Genomic DNA, 21728 nt, shown 5'->3' on the forward strand with positions numbered 1-21728 from the left:
AAAAATACAAAAATACAAAAATACAAAAATACACCCTAGTAACATTTTTAAACTTACAGGTTTTATCATGGTTCTGAAAACCCTCATACGGTCTAAATAGGCTTTTATGGCCTAGTTAAAACCTAAAATGTTACTAGGGCAAAAATACAAAAATACAAAAATACAAAAATACAAAAATACAAAAATACAAAAATACAAAAATACAAAAATACAAAAATACAAAAATACAAAAATACAAAAAAATACAAAATACAAAAATACAAAAATACAAACAAATACAAAAATACAAAAATACAAAAATACAAAATACAAAAATACAAAAATACAAAAATACAAAAATACAAAAATACAAAAATACAAAAATACAAAAATACAAAAATACAAAAATACAAAAATACAAAAATACAAAAATACAAAAATACAAAAATACAAAAATACAAAAATACAAAAATACAAAAAAAAAACAAAAATACACCCTAGTAACATTTTTAAACTTACAGGTTTTATCATGGTTCTGAAAACCCTCATACGGCCTAAATAGGCTTTTATGGCCTAGTTAAAACCTAAAATGTTACTAGGGCAAAAATACAAAAATACAAAAATACAAAAATACAAAAATACAAAAATACAAAAATACAAAAATACAAAAATACAAAAATACAAAAATACAAAAATACAAAAATACAAAAATACAAAAATACAAAAATACAAAAATACAAAAATACAAAAATACAAAAATACAAAAATACAAAAATACAAAATACAAAAATACAAAAATACAAAAATAAAAATACAAAAACAAAAATACAAAATACAAAACAAAAAATACAAAAATACAAAAATACAAAAATACAAAATACAAAAATACAAAATACAAAATACAAAGTACAAAAGTACAAAGTACAAAAATACAAAAATACAAAAATACTAAAATACTAAAATACAAAAATACAAAAAACAAAATACAAAATATAAAAATATAAAAATACAAAAATATAAAAATATAAAAATATAAAAATATAAAAATATAAAAATATAAAATATAAAAATATAAAAATATAAAAATATAAAAATATAAAAATATAAAAATATAAAAATATAAAATATAAAAATATAAAAATATAAAAATAAAAAAATATAATAAAAATATAAAAATATAAAATATAAAAATATAAAAATATAAAAATATAATATAAAAATATAAAAATATAAAAATATAAAAATATAAAAATATAAAAATATAAAAATATAAAAATATAAAAATATAAAAATATAAAAATATAAAAATATAAAAATATAAAAATATAAAAATATAAAAATATAAAAATATAAAAATATAAAAATATAAAAATATAAAAATATAAAAATATAAAAATATAAAAATATAAAAATATGAAAATATAATAAATATATTATTATTCAAGAAAAAACTAATCTGATGTAATATTGAAATAAATTATTCGGGAATGTAACAGGTCAACTAATTTGAGGTTGTTATACTCAAATATGACTTCAAAAATACCCCAAAGCACACAGAACGACGCCATCTTGGATTACACATTCCCTGTGTACTTTGGAGTATTTTTGAGGTCATATTCGAGCTCAGCGACCCCAAATTAGTTAAACTTGAGATGCTGATTGCTTGCTAAACTTCTGTATAAACATTTCCAATATTCTACTACCGCCATATTGGACGCCATCTTGGATTACACATTCCCTGTGTACTTTGGAGTATTTTTGAGGTCATATTCGAGCTCAGCGACCCCAAATTAGTTAAACTTGAGATGCTGATTGCTTGCTAAACTTCTGTATAAACATTTCCAATATTCTACTACCGCCATATTGGACGCCATCTTGGATCACACATTCCCTGTGTAAGAGTATTTTTGAGGTCATATTCGAGCTCAGCGACCCCAAATTAGTATAATTTGCTTCTTGATACCAACAATAAGCACCTGTTTTGAATTCGTGTCTTGCCTATAGTGTAAAACACACAGTCTGGCAGCACGGCACAGCAACGAGAGAGTTTTCGTCGCATTCGCTGCTCGCGCTGAGAGCGACAATAACGTAAACAAAAAAGCGAAAAAATCGCCCCGCCGGCCTGACCTCAAGCCTTAAGTTTAGCCTTAATTAACAAAAACAAATAACGATCAATTAATTGTTTGATGCATTTACTGCAACAAACTCGTCCCAAATCACTCTGCGCCGTCTCGGCGACTTTTTGACCTAGTCGCGCTTTCACCGCCGTCACTCCTGCTCGTACAATGCTCTCAAATTCATTCTTGAAAATTTGTTCAACAAGTCGAACTAAGTCGAGCAAATGTTCACTCACGCTGGAAGAATCGCCTTTAAGCTCCGCCAGGAACGATGGCACTTGACGGGTGGTTTGCAGGTTCTGGATGCATTGTTGGTGGGACATGATGTTGAAGAGCCACACTGCAGCGTAAGTTGAATTATGTATTTGTCCCACCTCCAACACATCCAGATTGCAATTAACCTGCTCTGACTCAGGAGCCGCCGGCGCTGGTTTCTGCACGCTTATCTCAAGATGTGCGAAATCTTTAATATCGAACATATTGATAGCCGGATCCTCTTCGCAATTCGCCTTTTCCCTGCTGCTGAGCAACTGGTTAACTACTGCACTCCGATACGCCGACCTGAATAGGCTGCAATCTGGGCGAGTGTTACACCAGTTCCTCATACGGATTATTCCGAAAAAGTTTTCGAGGCCGTCCTGGTTGATTATTCGTGTAGCCAACTCCTTGATCCCGTACTCTTCTCCGAGTTCATGGAAGAGCCCCTTCACAGCTGAAATGTTCAGCAGCCATCCTTGGATGAACCACGGCTCTCGGCTCGCTTTGGTGAGCTTCGGATGTTTCGTTTCCTGTTTACAAATAGTATCATTTACAACATACTTTCGCCAACGAAGCGCAGTCTCGGTGCACGAAACGCAAGGACTTCAGCCTCCTTTTCATCTTCTCCATAAATTTCCAGTGAGGAGAATTGTGTGTCAGGGGTTTCGCAAACTGAAAAAATAACATGAATTATTTTTCAAATAATTGTTTACTACTTCAACAGTTCCTTAATTTTTCTGATTTATGATTAATGAGCAGTTCTCTAGGATTTCGGTCATTCGATTTTTTTTTTGTATTTTTTAATCCGACTGAAACTTTTTTGGTGCCTTCGGTATGCCCAAAGAAGCCATTTTGCATCATTAGTTTGTCCATATAATTTTCCATACAAATTTGGCAGCTGTCCATACAAAAATGATGTATGAAAATTCAAAAATCTGTATCTTTTGAAGGAATTTTTTGATCGATTTGACGTCTTCGGCAAAGTTGTAGGTATGGATACGGACTACACTAGAAAAAATAATACACGGTAAAAAAATTTGGTGATTTTTATTTAACTTTTGTCACTAAAACTTGATTTACAAAAACACTATTTTTAATTTTTTTATTTTTGATATGTTTTAGAGGACATAAAATGCCAACTTTTCAGAAATTTCAGGTTGTGCAAAATCATTGACCGAGTTATGAATTTTTAATCAATACTGATTTTTCAAAAAAAATTTTGGTCGTAAAATTGTTTAACTTCATTTTCGATGTAAAATTAAATTTGCAAAAAGTACTTTAGTGAAATTTTGATAAAGTGCACCGTTTTCAAGTTATAGCCATATTTAAGTGACTTTTTTGAAAATAGTCGCAGTTTTTCATTTTTTAAAATTAGTGCACATGTTTGCCCAGTTTTGAAAAAAATATTTTTGAAAAGCTGAGAAAATTCTCTATATTTTGCTTATTCGGACTTTGTTGATACGACCTTTAGTTGCTGAGATATTGCAATGCAAAGGTTTAAAAACAGGAAAATTGATGATTTCTAAGTCTCACCCAAACAACCCACCATTTTCTATCCTCAATATCTTAGCAACTAATGGTCCGATTTTCAATGTTAATATATGAAACATTTGTGAAATTTTCCGATCTTTTCGAAAAAAATATTTTCAAAATTTTCAAATCAAGACTAACATTTCAAAAAGGCCAAACATTCAATATTACGCCCTTTTAAAATGTTAGTCTTGATTTGAAAATTTTGAAAATATTTTTCGAAAAGATCGGAAAATTTCACAATTGTTTCATATGAAAATCGGACCATTAGTTGCTGAGATATTGACGATAGAAAATGGTGGGTTGTTTGGGTGAAACTTAAAACATCAATTTTCCTGTTTTTAAACCTTTGCATTGCAATATCTCAGCAACTAAAGGTCGTATCAACAAAGTCCGAATAAGCAAAATATAGAGAATTTTCTCAGCTTTTCAAAAATATTTTTTCAAAACTGGGCAAACATGTGCACTAATTTTAAAATAAAAAACTGCGACTATTTTCAAAAAGTCACTTAAATATGGCTATAACTTGAAAAGTGCACTTTATCAAAATTTCACTAAAGTACTTTTTTGATTTTACATCGAAAAATGAAGTTGAAAATTTTACGACCAAAATTTCGATTTTAAAAATCAGTATTGATTAAAAATTCATAACTCGGTCAATGATTTTTGCACAACCTGAAATTTCTGAAAAGTTGGCATTTTATGTCCTCTAAAACATATCATAAAAAAATTAAAAATAGTGTTTTTTTAAATCAAGTTTTAGTGATAAAGTTAAATAAAAAATCACCAAATTTTTTTACCGTGTATTATTTTTCCAGTGTAGTCCGTATCCATACCTACAACTTTGCCGAAGACACCAAATCGATCCTTCAATTCCACAGATACAGATGAATTTTCATACATCATTTTTGTATGGACAGCTGCCAAATTTGTATGGAAAATTATATGGACAAACTAATGATGCAAAATGGCTTCTTTGGGCATACCGAAGGCACCAAAAAAGTTTCAGTCGGATTAAAAAATACAAAAATTAAAATTGAAGAAAAAAGACCGATTTCGTAGAGAATTGCTCTAATGGAAAAATTATTTTTAGTTAAATGGTTTTATGTCAGTAAACGCTTCAGTTTTGTAAAGGTATAATTGATTTGGGCTCCCTCAACAAGCTTCAATTGACAAAATTAAATTTTAATGAATTCCCTGACGATTCAAAAAATTGAATATTCCGAGTATAAATGCTATAAAATCATTAAGAGCAAACATGCGCACCCACGATCACACTGACCTACAAAAATTGTAAAAAATGACTGCGCAGGCTCAACTCGAGGGGAAACATAAACTTTGGAGTCTCCAGAAACACGTGCACTTTGAATTTTTCAAAAATATGGAGAATTAGAGCGGTTCGTCGCTGTTGCATACAATCAAAAAATTGCATGCAATATGTAGGAGTAGCGAACCGCACTAATTCTCCATACAAACGTTGGAGAAAAACTATTCGGCCCTGACTAATATTTTTGAAAAATTCAAAATGTACGTGTTTCTGGGGAGTATGAGCATGAGCATGAGAGACCACCCATGGTTGTCCTTCTCCGTTGCTGAACAGGACCGTAATATCCTATCCGACCATACGCTTTAATGATCAAATGATGTTTCCCTTATCAACAGCATGCATGAATGCGCTGAAAAGATAAAACATCACGATCATCAAAACTAGAGCCGTTGCTAATAGGAAACAGTCGTTGGCCACCAACGGCGCCCGCCATGTCAGTTTGTAGATCTCGGGGGATTGGGACGGGAATGTTAGTTAGCACAGGTTGCTACAAATGTACGTGTTTCTGGGGACCTTAAAGTTCATGCTTCCCCTCGAGTTGAGCCTGCGCAAAAATTGTGTTGGTCGGTGTTATTTTTATTTGAATTTTTGAGCTGATTTCTTCTAGTTTAATTAAACAGATTAATGAAAAATAATTAAATTGAATGAAACTTATTAAAAAAATATATTTACCTATGACTTTTGGTGAGATGAAGCAGATGCATTGAATGTGTCAAATAAATCATTAAAATCTTTGCAGTAAACTGCGGTTGCTTTGCATTCAGGTGGGAGGACCCCTTCGTCGACGTACAGATTTATTCCAGACGATGTACCGTTACTGATGGTCTGTGCCGCAATATTAACCTTCATTTCACCAAAGGCAGGTAGATAGAGGTGCTTTTGGGTCAGCTTTGGACATGCCCTCGGGCGACGCTTACGATCTACTTCATACAGATTCCGTATGTGCTCCCACCGTGCCAGATTTTTACGATAGACTGCGCCGTGGTGCATCAAATTGTTTCTCGTGGATTTGATTAGGTGTGGCGGATCGTAAAAACAAAAGATTTTCTGTTCTTTCCGGACAAAGAAAGGGGTTTCTTCTGACACACGTAGCTTTGCATAGAGGGACCGGTTTGTTGAGTTTTGATCCAGCACGATGGCCTTCACAGTGAATCCTGCTGCTGATATTTTGTCCACACTTCGTTCGACGATCATTTTGAGCTGATCAGCATTAAACCCGTTCGCACTGAAAAAGTAAGCGATGCACTGTTTCCTGTTCGTTTCCAATGTCGTAACGTTGACCACCAGTGCTGAAGATGCTCGTTTTGAGATGTCTACTTTCTCGCCGGCAAGTACGGTGGGGAATCCGGTGATAGTATCAGATTTATCATCAAACCTCAGCGTTCGCTTCAATGATATCTCGTCGATCGACATGACCACTATTTTCTGTTGCGGTTTCAGGCCTTTGGCTTCATTTGTCATCAACGACAAAATACTGCCGCTGAAGCCTACCTCAATATGTAGTCCCTGGAGCCACTTTTTGATTATCCTGGGAGAAGGCAGACGCAGCAGCTTCCGCAGTTCTCGATAACACTTGGGTGAGCAATAGAATAGGCTGATTGCGATGTTCTTTGTTGCTGCGGAATACCGGACGCCTTGAGCAGGTCTGTTGACGTTGTCCTGTAACTCCTCCAGGAAACCTGATTGATCCATCCCTTGCACTTTACTCTGACTCTTAGCTGCATTAACGGCGCGTAGAGCAATCGCTCTTTTGCGCCACTTTTGCGCGGAAATCTTTGAACGTCGGTCGCTTATAGACTTAATCCTTAGTTTGGTCTTGAGTGCGATGTATCTCTTGTCTGCTTTTTCGATATATCTGAGCATAGCCTCCTTGCTTGCAAGATTCCACGCGTAGTCATGATCAGTATATCGCTTTTTCGCCTTCTTTTGTGATAGTCCATTATTGTTGAGAGGTATTGAATCAGTTTCCGGTACGTCCGGCACTGTGACGTATGCCGAAACAGGAACATCATCTTCTTGATAAACGGGAACGTCCTCTTCAACATGACCCAAACCCAAGTTAATGGTTGGGATTGCGAATCGGCGGACGCTGAATTAAAAATAAAAACAAAATACTATTTTAACCTGCTAATTTTAACACAAAGAAGACAAAAACTTCACATTCGGTTTGCATATTATTTATTTTGTTCTGTTTATTGGGAAATTCAAGAAAAAGAATGATCGCCGCAGTAAGTTATCGTCGAAGATTAAATAAAATTAACATTTTTTTATTGATTGATTTTCAATCATTATTTGGGAACCTTTCGGCCTATCCTTGACCGATTCCAACGACCGTAAAAGTCGCTAGCAAATTTAGCTATCAGTAAAAATCACAATACGAAACAGAACTGTCTTAAATTTTTTTTTTTTTTTGGGAGGGTGATCCAGCCGCACATTGTTGATGTCGAAACCTCTAAACTGGGCCCTCGTCCTGTCACGTCCGTCAGTAGTCTTGTCGTACATTACAACTAGAACCAGATCTGCCAATGAATTAGTACACTTCGACCAAATAAACACTGACGCTGTATGGATCTGACTCTAGAATAAATGCACAGTTGTGTGTTATTCATAAGTCCAAAATGTTCAATTATTCATATAAGTCCAAATATTCATTTGCGGATAACTACCTAACTTGAATTGAATACAAGATTTAAAGCAACCTATCCGAAAGCTACTCTTATCTCAAATCCCCGACGACCAAAAAAAACGTTTCTTTTAAAACCTGTCTGGCTTCTTTTAAAAAAAACAAAAAAAAAAATAACAGTTGATATTTTACAAGTCGTGAATTGAAAAAGCGTCCATTTGTTCGTCAGAATTCCAGTAGATCCTCGATTCACAACAATGGTCGATACAATCATAATCCGACAACCGTTAGTTCAACAGATCAACGAATTTAGTCCGATATCATTTCACTATTGATTGATCGAGACACTATGGAAATTTTGACAAATCAGAATGGTTTTTATGCTACTTGAATGAAGATAGAATTACTAAATTCACTGTTACTAATTTTGTCCCTAAATAACTAAAGGCAAAGTATAAAAGTTGATATTTATAGTTAAAATCCTAAATTCTACAAACACTATTTTTAAACCCGCATCCTAACCTGACACCCACATTAAGATAGGGAAAAATCACATATGTAGCGGTTCATTGTACAAATGTGATATTTCCACTATCAGAGAACCTCCTTGTCTCGATGACAGCTTACCGGCCATCGATTAAGCCCTGAGACTACGCCAAAGTGGGTTCTCGCAGCATGAAGTGGTGTCCATGTGTAAAAATGGAAGCTTCAGCAATATACTGAACACTTCGATTTTAATTCCACATCGAATCAAATCATACTCTTTGCCAAACAAGCATCAAACCTATGACACTCATTATGACAAAGCCCAGGGGAAACAGAACTGTCTTAAATTTAAAAGTAAAACAAAAGTATCAGCACATGACATACGAAGTATTTTAATCAGCAGATACATGTATGATCCTGTGTTTAACTCTACAGTTAGCTTTAAATAATTCATCAATCAAAATTATGTTAAAATAAGCTAACGAAAGTTTATCTACGGCAAACCATTTTTTGATTTGTTCTATATTTCCAACTTATCGAGGTTTGACTGTACCTCCAATTGGTATAATTATACCAGTTTCCATCATGGTGGTAGTGTACAGCTGCGCAAGAAGATTGTTGAAAGGTGACAGCAGACTGGGAAGGCCTTTTGTGTTCAAACATTTTCAAGCTTTTATTTTAAATGATATTTGATCACTACGATTTTATTTTTGACTTACCCTTTGCTTTTGCACGACGCGTTCCTGAACTGCTCGGCCCCAAAATGAGCTGAACAAACAAACAGTTGAGGTGAGTCCTTCACCATGGCATCGTCGCACAGCATTTCCCAGGCGAGTGCTACTTCCGGTCTTAAGGGATGAAAAAAACAAGTTAATTTTTGCTATGCAACGTCAACGTCGATAAAAAAAAACCTACCGTAGCTTCACATCGTAGAAAGGCTCGTTACATGCATTTGACGAATTAAAACAACTACGAATGGCACACACTCTTTGATACATTTTTAACAAAAATGGGGAAAACGCCGCTTAAAAAATCAATCTTCGAACAGAGCTTAAACGCTTAAACCTTTCACTTAGTTTTCAATTTGACAGTTGATAAGTACAGTCATCCCACATATTCGGAACGGTTTCCAGATCGGCCAGTGTTCAAAAAATCACAGCAAATCGATAATTGAACTTAATGATTCGCTTTTACCTTCATTTGAAAGCTTTTCTTGCGATCTTTCGAATGCTGTATCGAACATGTGCAACTTTTAACTTTTTTATGAAGTTTTTGATGAATTACTTTGACCCTTGAAATCCACAAATTCGGAACACTTTTTTCTTACGAATGTAAACAAACTTTGGATCTCTCCAGGAGTACATATTTATTACCAAATAATGATTTCACACACTGAAACCAATGAAACTCAAGCTTTGTGATATTTTATACATGGTTTGATAACTTTTTTTGTGAAAATATCAGTTAAATTCAGGTGTTCCACAATTGTGGGAGGCACAATAACATCCCACAATTATGAAACAGGCTATTTGGAGGCAGTGTTTTGCTGCTCTGGACAAAATAGTCTTGGAATGAAATTTTTTGTTCAAAAAGTACTACTTTTACTAGTGAAATAGCAAGATAATGTCCAAATGAAGGTTCTAAAAATAGTAAGGTCGACAGAAAAGCTACTTTTGGCATGCTATTGACAAATTATCATAAAAGTGTTCCGAATTTGTGGGTGTTCCGAATATGTGGGATGACTGTACGCGCAGCCACCGCAACTGCCGCAACCATGTTGTCAGATTAATTCAAGAGTACTTTTTCAAAAGGTCTTATGTGACATGGGTTTCCTATGCTGTATTTTCTCCAGATTTTGCCATTTTCTTCGAATTATTAATTTGGGGGCCAAATTGTTTGTCCTTTAAACAAATATAAACATTGAGTGTTTGTCGAGTGTCAATTGATTTTAAGTCGATATCTGGAGTTTTTTTTTGAAAAGGTCTAAATACAAATACAGGAACAACATGTGAAAAGGGCTGCACATTTGTCAAAACGTGTGTTTGACAATCGCTGATCGTTGAGGGTGAGTGAGAAGGAAGATGAGAAAGTGCGGTCATATTTGAATTCTTGGTGTAATGTCAGTTCGTTAGTGATTTTATTATATATAGAGGAGAAAAGCAACTCGCGACAAAATTTTGAGGCTTGGAATTTTGACAGGTATGATTTTCATAAAGTATTCGCCTCCTTTTCTCTCCCACAGAAAACCTGGGAACGAGGTAGATGTCAAACTAGGCCAAAATGTTAAAGTCACTCACAAAATGAACTTTGAGTGATTTGAGTTCATTTCTGACGTCACGATTTTCTCCTCTATAGCCAGGATGTCAAACAATCATACGTTTCAAATAGCAGAATGACAAAATGAATAAATCCAAATACAATCAAAACAGAAAATATGCTTGTTCATCAACGTTGAATCAAATGGCAAAAAGTAACCTACTGTTGAAATAAAAAGTGGTCAATTTTTTTTCCATTAAAAGTTTTTTTCTCGCTTTGAATATTAAAACTTTTACTGCTATAGTTTTTGAAAATCTCATTGCTAACTGATTTAAAAGTTTTTACTTTTAATTCGACTACATAATTTCTTTCATTTCGTCGTTCTCGTGTAACCGTGTACGCCTCAGTTTGACAGCTCGCCCAGAGCAGACGTGTGTCCTTTGATTTGAGCTTAGCGCGTTTTTGACGGTGTTTTTTTTTAACTTTCGCCGACGGCCATGGCGGCGGCCGCGACGGCGGAGTGTGAGTGGACGGAGCATGAAACTGAGGATGGAAGGCCGTTCTACTGGAACGCGGCCATGAAAAAAAGTGTGTGGGAGAAACCGGACGGGTTCCAACCAAAACGCAGGCGGCGACGGGCATGGAGGTGGAAGACTCCGAAGGAGGAGGAGAGGACGGGAGCGAATTTCGTCCCGTGGTCAAGGTTCGGCGCAAGAAGGCTAAGGAGGAGATCAACGTCGGTGATGGTCAGGAAGTGGAGAAACTGCTCAGCAACAACAAGTTCAGCCCGCTAGCGGAGAAGAGCAACAACAACAACAATGCGAACCCAGCAGCAGAAAAAACCACCCCCGTGGTACCAGCACCCGGTAAGTCGGCCGGGGAGAAGAAGCAGCCGCCGCTGGTGGTGAAAGACACGAGCTTCGCCCGCCTTGCGAAGGTGATGTCGTCATGTGATGTCCAGCCGGAACACAAATTGACGCGGTACGGCACCATTACGTGCTTCTCGAGCGACGACTTTGACACGGTGCAAGCCCACCTGATGAAGAACAAGGTGCAGTTCTACACGCACGGAAAGCGCAGTGCGAGACCGCACCGGGTAGTGATGCGAGGTCTCCCGAACGTGGAGCCGGATAAAATCAAGGAGCTGCTCAAGACGGAACATCAACTGGACGCCTTGGCAGTACACGCCATCAAGCGGAAGCAGCAACTTCCCGTCATCGATGAGACGCCTTTCATCGTGCTCTTCCCCAAGGGACACACCAGTCTCAAGGAGTTGAGTATGAAGGTGAAGAAGGTGGGACCAGTCGTCGTCCGGTGAGTGGCCTACCGGAACAAGGAACCGCACGTGACCCAGTGCAAGAACTGCTTGCAATTCGGTCACGGAACCAGTAACTGCCATCTCAAGCCCAGGTGCAGCAGCTGTGGGGGTGCCCACAGCACAGATAAGTGCAAAGCAGAAGAAAATCAAGCCAAGAAGTGTGTCAACTGCTCTGGATCCCACGAGGGTCTGGACCGCAGCTGTCCCAAACGTGCGCAGTTCATGCTGCGTGCCGGTGCGGGACGAGGTCGGGGGGAAAGTTGGTTTTCGAAAAAAAGACAAGGCCAGCTTCCTGCAGGACCTGCAGCTGTTTCACGACCGGAGTTGGTAAAAAGGAAGCTTGGGTGTTTGGTAGCGTTTGTGATTAATTTTGTTTGTTTTTGTAGGACGCAGTTTATGCGGTTGCCGAAGATCGGAGGTCGGGATGTGGATTTGCACCGGTTGTATTCGGTGGTGGTGGCCAGGTGGACGAAATTGAAGTTGAAGCAGATTTACATCCGCTTTTCGAACAAGTACGATAAAGTAAATTTTAACGGTGAGGAGAAGGATCCGACGGAAGAGGGAAACGACGAGAAGCGCCATAATCAAAGTGGTCAGCGCGGATGTTGCACTCGATGCCGGTGGTTTACGACCATCAGCAGCATTATGTGCCGGAAGTGATGACGGGACAGTGTGGGATGTCCTGAGGGTCCGCAGTCCATTTCTCGTTGCGGGACATGCTTGACGATTATTACCTAAACATCCAGAAGAACAGTTTGCACCAGTTCTGGATGGACCGTCTGTACGAAAGCCGCAAGTCCTGGAATTGACGTACTCGGATTACTTCCAGAGGTTGGAGCGAGATCCAACGAACCTGATCAATAACATCTACCTGGAATACCGAAGAAGTCACCGGTGAGTATTGAGGATGTGTTCAGTGTCTCACCAATTTCATCTACTTTCAAACTCTTTCAGCAACTACCTGAACTTTGACGGCGAGTTGGAACATCTGTGTCATTCTCGAAGGAGGACGAAGTGATCGGGAACTATCCGTTCAGGCGCTTTACTTCCCAGCCGGAAAACGTCGACTTCCCTTCCCGAATCAACAACCAATGGCCAACACTTCCAAGCCTGTCCTGATGATGGCCGGAAACGAGACCACCCTGTTCTCTACAACGCTGTCGCACTCCAAAATGAAGGCCGCGATGTTGCTGCCCAACGAAACGTCCATCCGTAACCTGCTCAGCATGGGGCCTTCGGACGTGACCGGTAGCGTACCGTAAGGATCGGTTCAGCTTGAACGCGGAAGTTAGCCTACCATAAGCTGATGCGTTGAATACAAAAAAACGGAAGCAACTGTTTTAATATTAAAATATTGAAATAAAATCCATCACATTTTTCGAAAATCATCACTGTAATGTTAAATGTTATTTATTCATGCCATAAAAAGTTTCTTCCTAAATTAAAAGCAAAAAAACTTTTACCAATACAACGATTTTGTTCCAGAAATGCATGGAAGAATCAATAACTTTCCAACTTTTAAATTAAAAAGTTTGAACTTTCTACGAATATTCATCAACGCGAACTTTTAATCCAACGAACGATCTTTTTAAATTTAGAGTATTTTTTCTTTGTGTGTAACACAGTCCCTATTGAGAGGGAAAGTGCTGTTCCATCCAGATGCTGTAAACTCCTTTCCTTGTGCCTTGTGCGCTATGTATCGCTAGGACCGCGGTGACAATTTTTTCGTGTCATTTTTCAAGCTCTTCCCAGCAGCTATTATTTGCCGCGTGGGGTCTTGTAAAGACAATTGTCTTTTTGTGGTGCTATATTTGCGGTGTTCCCTTTGCTTTGATCTGGACAATGCGACTGGACTGCAGTGCAATACCGATCGGCTAGGCATTATTTACATGCGAAGACATGAGGAAAGTATTGTGGGAAAGAGGCGCATAGGAATATCCCAAGATCGATCACATGCTTGAAGAGCACGCGAAGCAACCGTTTTATACTCATGCGGTTGCTGCTACCTCTGAACTTAAACCTAAGGCTGCCACCCTGAGAAGAACCCATGACATTCCGCTTATGTGCTTGTGGTTACTTGGGGCGTGGTCACTTGGGAAGGACCGAGCGAAACAAATGGTGCGTGAACTCGAGCTTAGATAACTCTTAGTATGGATGTTTTTTCTAAAGTATCCAGAAAATGTAAAAATTTGGAACAGTGACTTGATGAAAAAATTACGGAACATAGTTAACGACCAAAATTATTACCGCTTCAAAACATTGCTTTTCCTGTTCTGTCTGTGAATCATAGATCGGCTCAAGGTTATCTTTAGATGGTGATCTTTCAATTTCAGAACTGTCAGCTTCCGTTTTAAATTTTTTTTTGAGCGTGGATATTTCTCTCTGAAGATCCTAAAAAATAAAATTAAAAATTATACTTTAAACTTACATCTCAAATTGAATAGACCAATGGCGTACCGGATTGACAGTTCTCCCATTAAGGAATACATTGTAGAAAAAAGCTAAAAGTGCTCCATTGCCAATTTCTACCAGCCTAAATGTGATTCACAAATAAATGTAATTTAGCTCTGTTTGTCCCTGGCGAGAGTATTTTTTGAGAAATACACAGCAAAAAATTGTGTACATTTGGAAGGTGTAATTTTAGAAGGTTGAATATTACCACTTTTTTAGAATGTGTTCGATCCTGTACCGAAGAAGTTGACGTTTTACAGAAAAGTGAAAAGTTTGCGCAGTGTCCAACCCCAAGCCTACTACTATCGTCCAGCCAAACGCATCGACGATCCCCTCGAGAAACGCGCGCCGTTAGCGGAGAGTTGGGGATAGCAAGAAACGACGAGAGAACGAGAGAGAAAAGCGCGTGCTCAGCGCGCAGCAACAACGACGAGCAGCATTACAGTCCACGAGTTTGTGCGAGAAAGACGTATTAAAGTTTGTTAAGAAAATCGCGAGTGTGTTTTCATTCCGGAACCTTTCCGCCCAAGCCCAATCACAAACATTTGGTCCGTTCCGAACCGGATAAGTTCCGCGAGCACGGGTTGGACGGAAATCTTCCGGAATCCGTGGAAGCCGTGGTGGAAAAAGTGTGGAAACAAAGTGCAAGCCAAGATGGCGGCCTGAAGGGCTTTCGAGAAGTGAAAAACAATATGGCTGCTGGAAGCGTCTTGTGAAAAAGTGAGAAAACAACAAGCAGAAGTGAAAAAGTGGTTCCTGCAAAAGGAAGAGCCCGGCAAGTGAAAAGTGGTCTCGACATTCCTCAAAGGGTGGTGGTGAACGGCAACCAGTTTGCGTTCTTCTTCTTTTGGTGTTTTTTCTTCAAATTGAGCAATGTCGGTGGTTTCAAGTGTAGCAAGCGTGAAAAGCGCGAAGAGCGCAAAAAGCGCCAAGGGCAAAGGTGAGGAAGAGGATGAGGCAAAGAAGGTGAAGCAGCTCGTCCGGAAGCGTGGCCAATCGATGGCCAAGGTAACCAACACAAAGAAACCGGTCGACACGATCGGAAACGGGCTCACCCAAGCGCAGTTGCTCGTGTTCCAGAAGCAGCTCAACCAGTACTACTCGGAGTGGCACTTCTATCACGAACAAATATTGGATCTTGTTGATGATGAGCAGGTGCACCCAGTCTCGACGTTCTAGCAGGATTCTTAAAGAGCTGGATATTCTTAGAACATTCTAGCAGAAATGTTCCATCGTTCTAGCAGGATTCTGACAGAACCAGCTCTGCTAGAATATCTCGTGACTGGGCAGGACCACATGGACAAATGCAACACGTTCGAGGAGCAGTATGCGCTGGTGCTAACCGCCCTGGAAACTGTGTCCCTGGCACAAGCACCACGGGCAGAGCAGCAACAAGAGAGAGTCGTCATCCATCAGCAGCCGCTGAAGGTCCCGTTGCCGAGCTTCGACGGCAAGCATGAAAATTGGCCCAAATTCAAGTCAATGTTCCTCGATCTGATGAGCCGGTCGCGAGATTCCGATGCAATCAAATTGTATCACCTGGGCAAAGCTCTCGTTGGTTCGGCCGCAGGTTTCATCGACGCGAAGACGATCAACGACAACAACTACGAGCACGCTTGAAATCTGCTTGAGGAGCAATTCAGAAACAAGCGGATCATCGTGGACACTCACATTCGTGGCCTCCTCAACCTGAAGCAGATGTCGCAGGAGTCGCACAAGGAGCTGCGAGTGCTTTTGGGCGAGTGCACCCGGCACGTCGCGAACCTTGAGTTCCACGGTCAGGAGTTGACCGGAGTGTCCGAGTTGGTAGTGGTAAATCTGCTGTCGACGGCACTTGACAAGGATACGCGCAAGAACTGGGAGTCAACGCTGGCTCACGGTGAGTTGCCAAACTACGAGGACACCGTGGCCTACCTCAAGGCGCAGTGCAACGTTTTGGAGCGGTGCGAGGCCACAAGAGGATCGTCAAAGAGTGTACAACCTGCCGTGTTACCAAAGATCACGGCGTACAAGTCTCATGCGGCAACGGCGGCAGAGAATCTTTCGGCACAGTGCGACTTCTGTGCTGGCGAACACATCAACATCAGCTGCCCAGACTTCATCAAGCTAAGCACCAACGAGAGAACCGAGCAGGTAAAGTCGCACAGGCTGTGCTTCAACTGCGTGCAAAAGGGACACAGCGCCAAGGAATGCAAGTCGAAGAACTCCTGCAGAAAGTGTGAGAATTGCCACCACACGTTGTTGCACTTCGAAAGCGCCCAGCCAGCCAGGTCGTCGCACGTCTAGTCTGAGTCCAAGCCCGAGGAGTCGAAGCCGAACGAGTTACTGAACCCCGAGTCAGTAGCAGTGGAGCAGCCAGCAAGTGGCTCGTCCGCAACGTCGTGTGTGTGCAACCAGCCTCGAGTCGACTCCCAGGTGTTTCTGATGACAGCCATCGCGCAGGTGGTGGATATCAGCGGCGCAAAGCATCAGTGTCGCATCCTCCTGGACTGCGCCTCGCAGGTTAGCACCATCCGCGCTGGTCTTGCATCGAAGCTGGCACTACCTGCAAGATCGATAAACACTGTAGTTGTCGGTGTAAATGGTAAACGCAGCAACATCACTCACGAGGTAAGCGTACCTTTGCACTCTCTGTATGGTGATTTCCGAGCCTCTGTGGATTGCCTGGTCATGGAAGAGGTAACCAGCAATCTACCAACCGTGTTGGAGAACGTTTCCAGCTGGGAACTTCCTTCCGGGATTCAACTGGCGGATCCCTCGTTCTACATCCCTGGGGAGGTGGACATCCTTCTGGGGACCAAACACTTCTGGAGTGCCATGAAAAATGGCAAACGCAAACTTGGTGTTGGATTTCTGGAGCTGCGGGAGGCAAACTTTGGCTGGGTGATAGTGGGGGCTCGCTCGAAAGTTTTCCCCGCTGTCCAAACATTGAGCTGCAACGTCCTCTTTCTCGATGGTCCCAGCAGTGCTGTCCAACAGATCAAGGAGGTGCATCAGGTCTCTGGCGGCCCTCCCCTGCCGACCGAAAAGGAATCGAGTGAGGAGTTAAACCAGCGTTCCCACAAGCTGGACGCTACTGGTGGTCACGGCGTTGGCCTTCCATTCAAGGGTGTGGTTGAGTTGGGTGAGAGTCAGTTCCTGCTGGAAACCGAAGAGTTTGTTCACTGTGAGCTAGTGGACAAGAACAAAGACAAACCTAGAACCAAAGTGCGTGTGGTATTTGGTGCGTTCACCAAGTCGTCGTATCGAGCAGCGCTGACCAGCGCACGGATCAAGAACAACATTCGCCGCAAGGACAGCCGTGTCGTGTCGGACCATCTGACGGCAGGAGGGTTTCGGCAGCCCGAAACAATTTGAAACGACATCAACCGAGAGGAGCGAGGTGAGCCTTGCAATCAGGTTCATTCGCTCAATTCATGCACCGAGGACAGCGTTTATCGAGTTGGTGGGAGAAAACAAATATCAAGTTTAGAGTTCGAGAAGAAGCATCCGGTGATCTTACCTCACAAGCACTACAACGTGACAAGCCCTAGCCGAGCATTCCACGCGGCCCGTCCGGGTTGCTCGCGGCCGCACGCCAGTGGTTCTGGCCGATCAACAGAGGATCCATCGTACGAGAAGTCACGCATAAGAGCGGACCAGCTTACGTTCCAAGCCGAGTGAAGATGAACCAGCCGCAAACCGTCGCAGAAGATACCCCAGACGAAGCCAGGCCATTTCTGGAGTACACCGACCAACGCCAGAATCGAGCGAAGTGGTCCACCGCACAACGGACGGTCGCTTGTTAGATGAAGAGATTCAAACAATGTGTTTGCTTTTTTTCACAATGTATTTCTTATGGAAGAACCGGGGGGATGTCAACCTTATTCCGACCAAAGCAAACTGACAACAGTCGGCACGGTTGTCAAATGAGAGCCCACAACAAAAGCACTAGCTGTCAAATGGTAGCCCATAACAATTCATTGTTTGGGTTTTTGATTTTCAAATTTTCCGCAACGATAAATTCCTGAAAAAACACGTGAATTATGTTGCTGATGGCGAATTCTATCATATTCTTGTAGATTCCATCCCAATACTGGCTGAAAACTCATATCGAAAAAAGAGATTTTTCTGTTTTCCTTTTTTTGATTTTTTTCTTTTGGTCGACAAAACTTAACAAAGTTGACTCAATCGGAATTCTGAAACGGAATTCGATTCGAATCGTTTACGTTTTCCGTTTCGAACGCAACAACCGATTCCGTGTACGTACCGGTTATTGCGTTTTAAACGGAATACGTAAACGATTCGAATTGAATTCCGATTCAGAATTCCGATTGAGATGACTGGGAGTGCGCCCGTACACTGAGAATCGGCATTACACATTTGCTTGAGACTTTTGAGTTCAACCAAGATAACACACTCCGTCATAGTAATATGTATAATAGGTCTGGGAAAATCACGCGCTAACTTCTGGTATGGTCAGGCCTATGGGGAATGGTCTGCAGTAGAGAGCCTGGATCTTATTAGAGAACGGACATCTCAAACCAAAAGTACCAATCGAAGCACGACAACTGTCAAACGGAGGTACCAATCGAGCATAAGACAAAGGATTTTGCTCGATTGGTACCTCCGTTTGACAGTTGTCGTGCTTCGATTGGTACTTTTGGTTTGAGATGTCCGTTCTCTAATAAGATCCAGGCTCTCTAGTCTGCAGAACACTTTTCCCGAAGAGAGTACATGGATTCGTTGTCCCTAGACCTGGCGCATCGGCAAACAATCCGATGTCTCCGAAATCAACGGTTTTCCCTCAAAAAGCATCAAATTTTCCTTAGCATGCTATGAAAGCTTGATGAACACCGCGACGCCATACGTCAGGCAGCTACCACGTGGTTGAAATATTTGCAAAAAAAATACAAATTTGCTATGCAAAGATTCTGAATTCGTCTAAATAATATCAGGATTACTCGAAATGATCATTTTCTAGTTAAAAGAAGGTTTGCAATTGAATATTCCAGCCGTTTCTCACCCACGTGGTAGCTACCTGACGTATGGCGTCGCGGTGTTCATCAAGCTTTCATAGCATGCTAAGGAAAATTTGATGCTTTTTGAGGGAAAACCGTTGATTCCGGAGACATCGGATTGTTTGCCGATGCTCCAGGTCTAGGGACAACGAATCCATATGCTCTCTTCGGGAAAAGTGTTCTCCAGACCATTCCCCATAGGCCTGACCATACCAGAAGTTAGCGCGTGATTTTCCCAGGCCTGTAGGAGCGTTTGAACAAAAAGTTCCAATTTACCATAGTCATTCCCATGTAAACTTTAACCCTGATGCGCGCAGCCAGTTTACAACCAAATGAGCTGATATTTGGCATGAAAGTCCCTATGGGCATGCCCTACAAGGGGAACCATACTAAAACTTGATCCGAGAACTTTTTGAAAAACGTACCCACCCTAATGTATAATACTGATTCCCAGTGTTTGTTTTCTGAACATCCAAGATGGCGTCTTCTTCGCTACCCGGGAAGAACTGTCATTTCTACCACTGTCAAACGATTTTGCTCGATTGGTACCTCCGTTTGACAGTTCTCGGGCTTCGATTGGTACTTTTGGTTTGAGATGTCCGTTCTCTAATAAGCTCCAGGCTCTCTACTCGAATTCGGTGCTCCATTGTATCTTACCTTAACAATTAATGAGTTTTTCTTCCTGACAGCATCCAAATCTCCAAGTGCTTGTTCAAGTTGCTTTTTGAGCATTTCGCATTCTCTGTTTTTTTCTGTTACATGAGTAGCCACAGTCAAACGCTCCTCAGCGAGATTTTTTCTATCCAAATTTATTTTGTCAACTAGTCTTTGAACATTGCCTTCGTATTCTACCTGAGACTTTTTTACAGAATCATTTTCGATAGCTATCGCCAAGGATTTCGATTGATACAGTGAAATCTCATTTTGTAGAATAACGTTGGAAAAACTAAGTTTTTCATTGAGCGCCAAAAGCTCTGATTCGTTTTGACGAAGTATTTCAATGTCCTTTGAATGTCCGTCAGCTAGTTTGTTAAGCCTTTCAATTGTGAAGGCATACTCCTTGTTAGTAGATTGTTCGCTAAAAAATATGTTGTTAGAAAATTGTATGCTTTCAGAAAAAACAGTATGTACATAGAAAATGCTGCTCGACACGCTTCTAATTCGCTTGATTTTGACTGCAGGTCTGCTACTTTTAACATGTGGTCATCAAGCAATATTTGTAGCTCAAATATAGTTTCTTTTAATTTTTTATTTTCGCTTTCTATGCATGTTACCTGAAATATTTTTATTAAATAAGCACTAACGAAGGTTTTACTTGACTTACTTTTTCTTGGAAAACTGCCAATTGTGCTTTCACGGATGCTATTTCATTACAAGCATCTTCAAGCTGTTTTTCTAGGCAACAAATTTTGTCAACTTGCTCCGAATTTATGTGCTTCAATGTTATCTGGTTGGCCTAAAATTAATATGAAACCAAGTATGAACGATAAACTAAATAAAAATTAGAAATGTGGCAAGTAAACCTTAAGTTCGTCGATTTTCTCCTGATAATTTTCATTTGTGTGACATGTATTTGTTGTTTTTATTTCTTGCAATTCCCTCTCCAAAGACTGCATGTAGTAGAATAAATAATTGAGTAATTAATTATGGGTCGTAGATGGTGTTCACTCTTGGATCAATGCCTGTCAATGATGGTAAACACTCCGAACATTTTTTTTCAAAAAAATATTACTTATTGCTGTGAACCGCGTGAACCGCATCGGCTTACTCCCCGTATGACAGATTTCCTTGGCCGCACTGCCTTTTTTCGATTTTGCTTTGTGCTATATATATATATATATGTGCTATATATTTTGCGCGCGCATCGCATCGAGGCGCGCATCGTGTTTGTTTTTGTTTTCGCATCAGCTGGACGGTGGATTTTTTTTTGTTGTTGCAGAACTTCTTCGATTATTATTCAAACAAAATGGTAAGATTTAAGTGTTTTAAATAGCACAAATCAGTTAAGTAGTTAAAAATCATCTTGCAATATGAGGATTTGAACATATTAACCAGATTTTCCTATCTTAAACGAAAAATCATTTGCCTCTTTCCAGGGAATTCGCTTGCTGTCATGTTCTTGACCAAGTTGGAAAATTATCGGAGAACACTAAACCACGCCCGTGCACCGGTCTCCCAGATAAATGGAGCGGGGTCATTATGTGGCCACTACCACCAAAACAACCTTCCATCGGATGAGGAAGTAAAATGTCGGTCCCGGCCTTGGTTGTTAGGCCGTTAAGTCATTCCAGGTGTAGGAGTCGTTTTCATGCCATAAGTACAAACAACACACCAAACCAAGCCTACTCCGGTGGAATCGCTGGCGGCGGTTGGACTCGCAATC

General features: G+C 40.2%; 1 protein-coding gene across 1 annotated transcript; it reads right to left on the reverse strand.

Annotated features, from left to right (window-relative positions):
- Window positions 1–2885: 2885 nt before the first annotated feature.
- Window positions 2886–20977, reverse strand: LOC119765085 (coiled-coil domain-containing protein 186-like). The gene is made up of 6 exons (XM_038248217.1): window positions 20869–20977; window positions 20670–20801; window positions 20477–20619; window positions 20003–20423; window positions 14142–14285; window positions 2886–3026 (listed from the first exon to the last, which is right to left on the reverse strand). Exons 1-6 carry the CDS (start codon window positions 20959–20961, stop codon window positions 2901–2903), a joined length of 1059 nt encoding a protein of 352 aa, XP_038104145.1. The 5' UTR covers window positions 20962–20977; the 3' UTR covers window positions 2886–2900.
- Between the last annotated feature and the right edge of the window lie 751 nt (window positions 20978–21728).

This window comes from Culex quinquefasciatus, chromosome 1 (genome assembly GCF_015732765.1).
Source record: "Culex quinquefasciatus strain JHB chromosome 1, VPISU_Cqui_1.0_pri_paternal, whole genome shotgun sequence".
NCBI classification, from domain to species: Eukaryota; Metazoa; Arthropoda; class Insecta; order Diptera; family Culicidae; genus Culex; species Culex quinquefasciatus.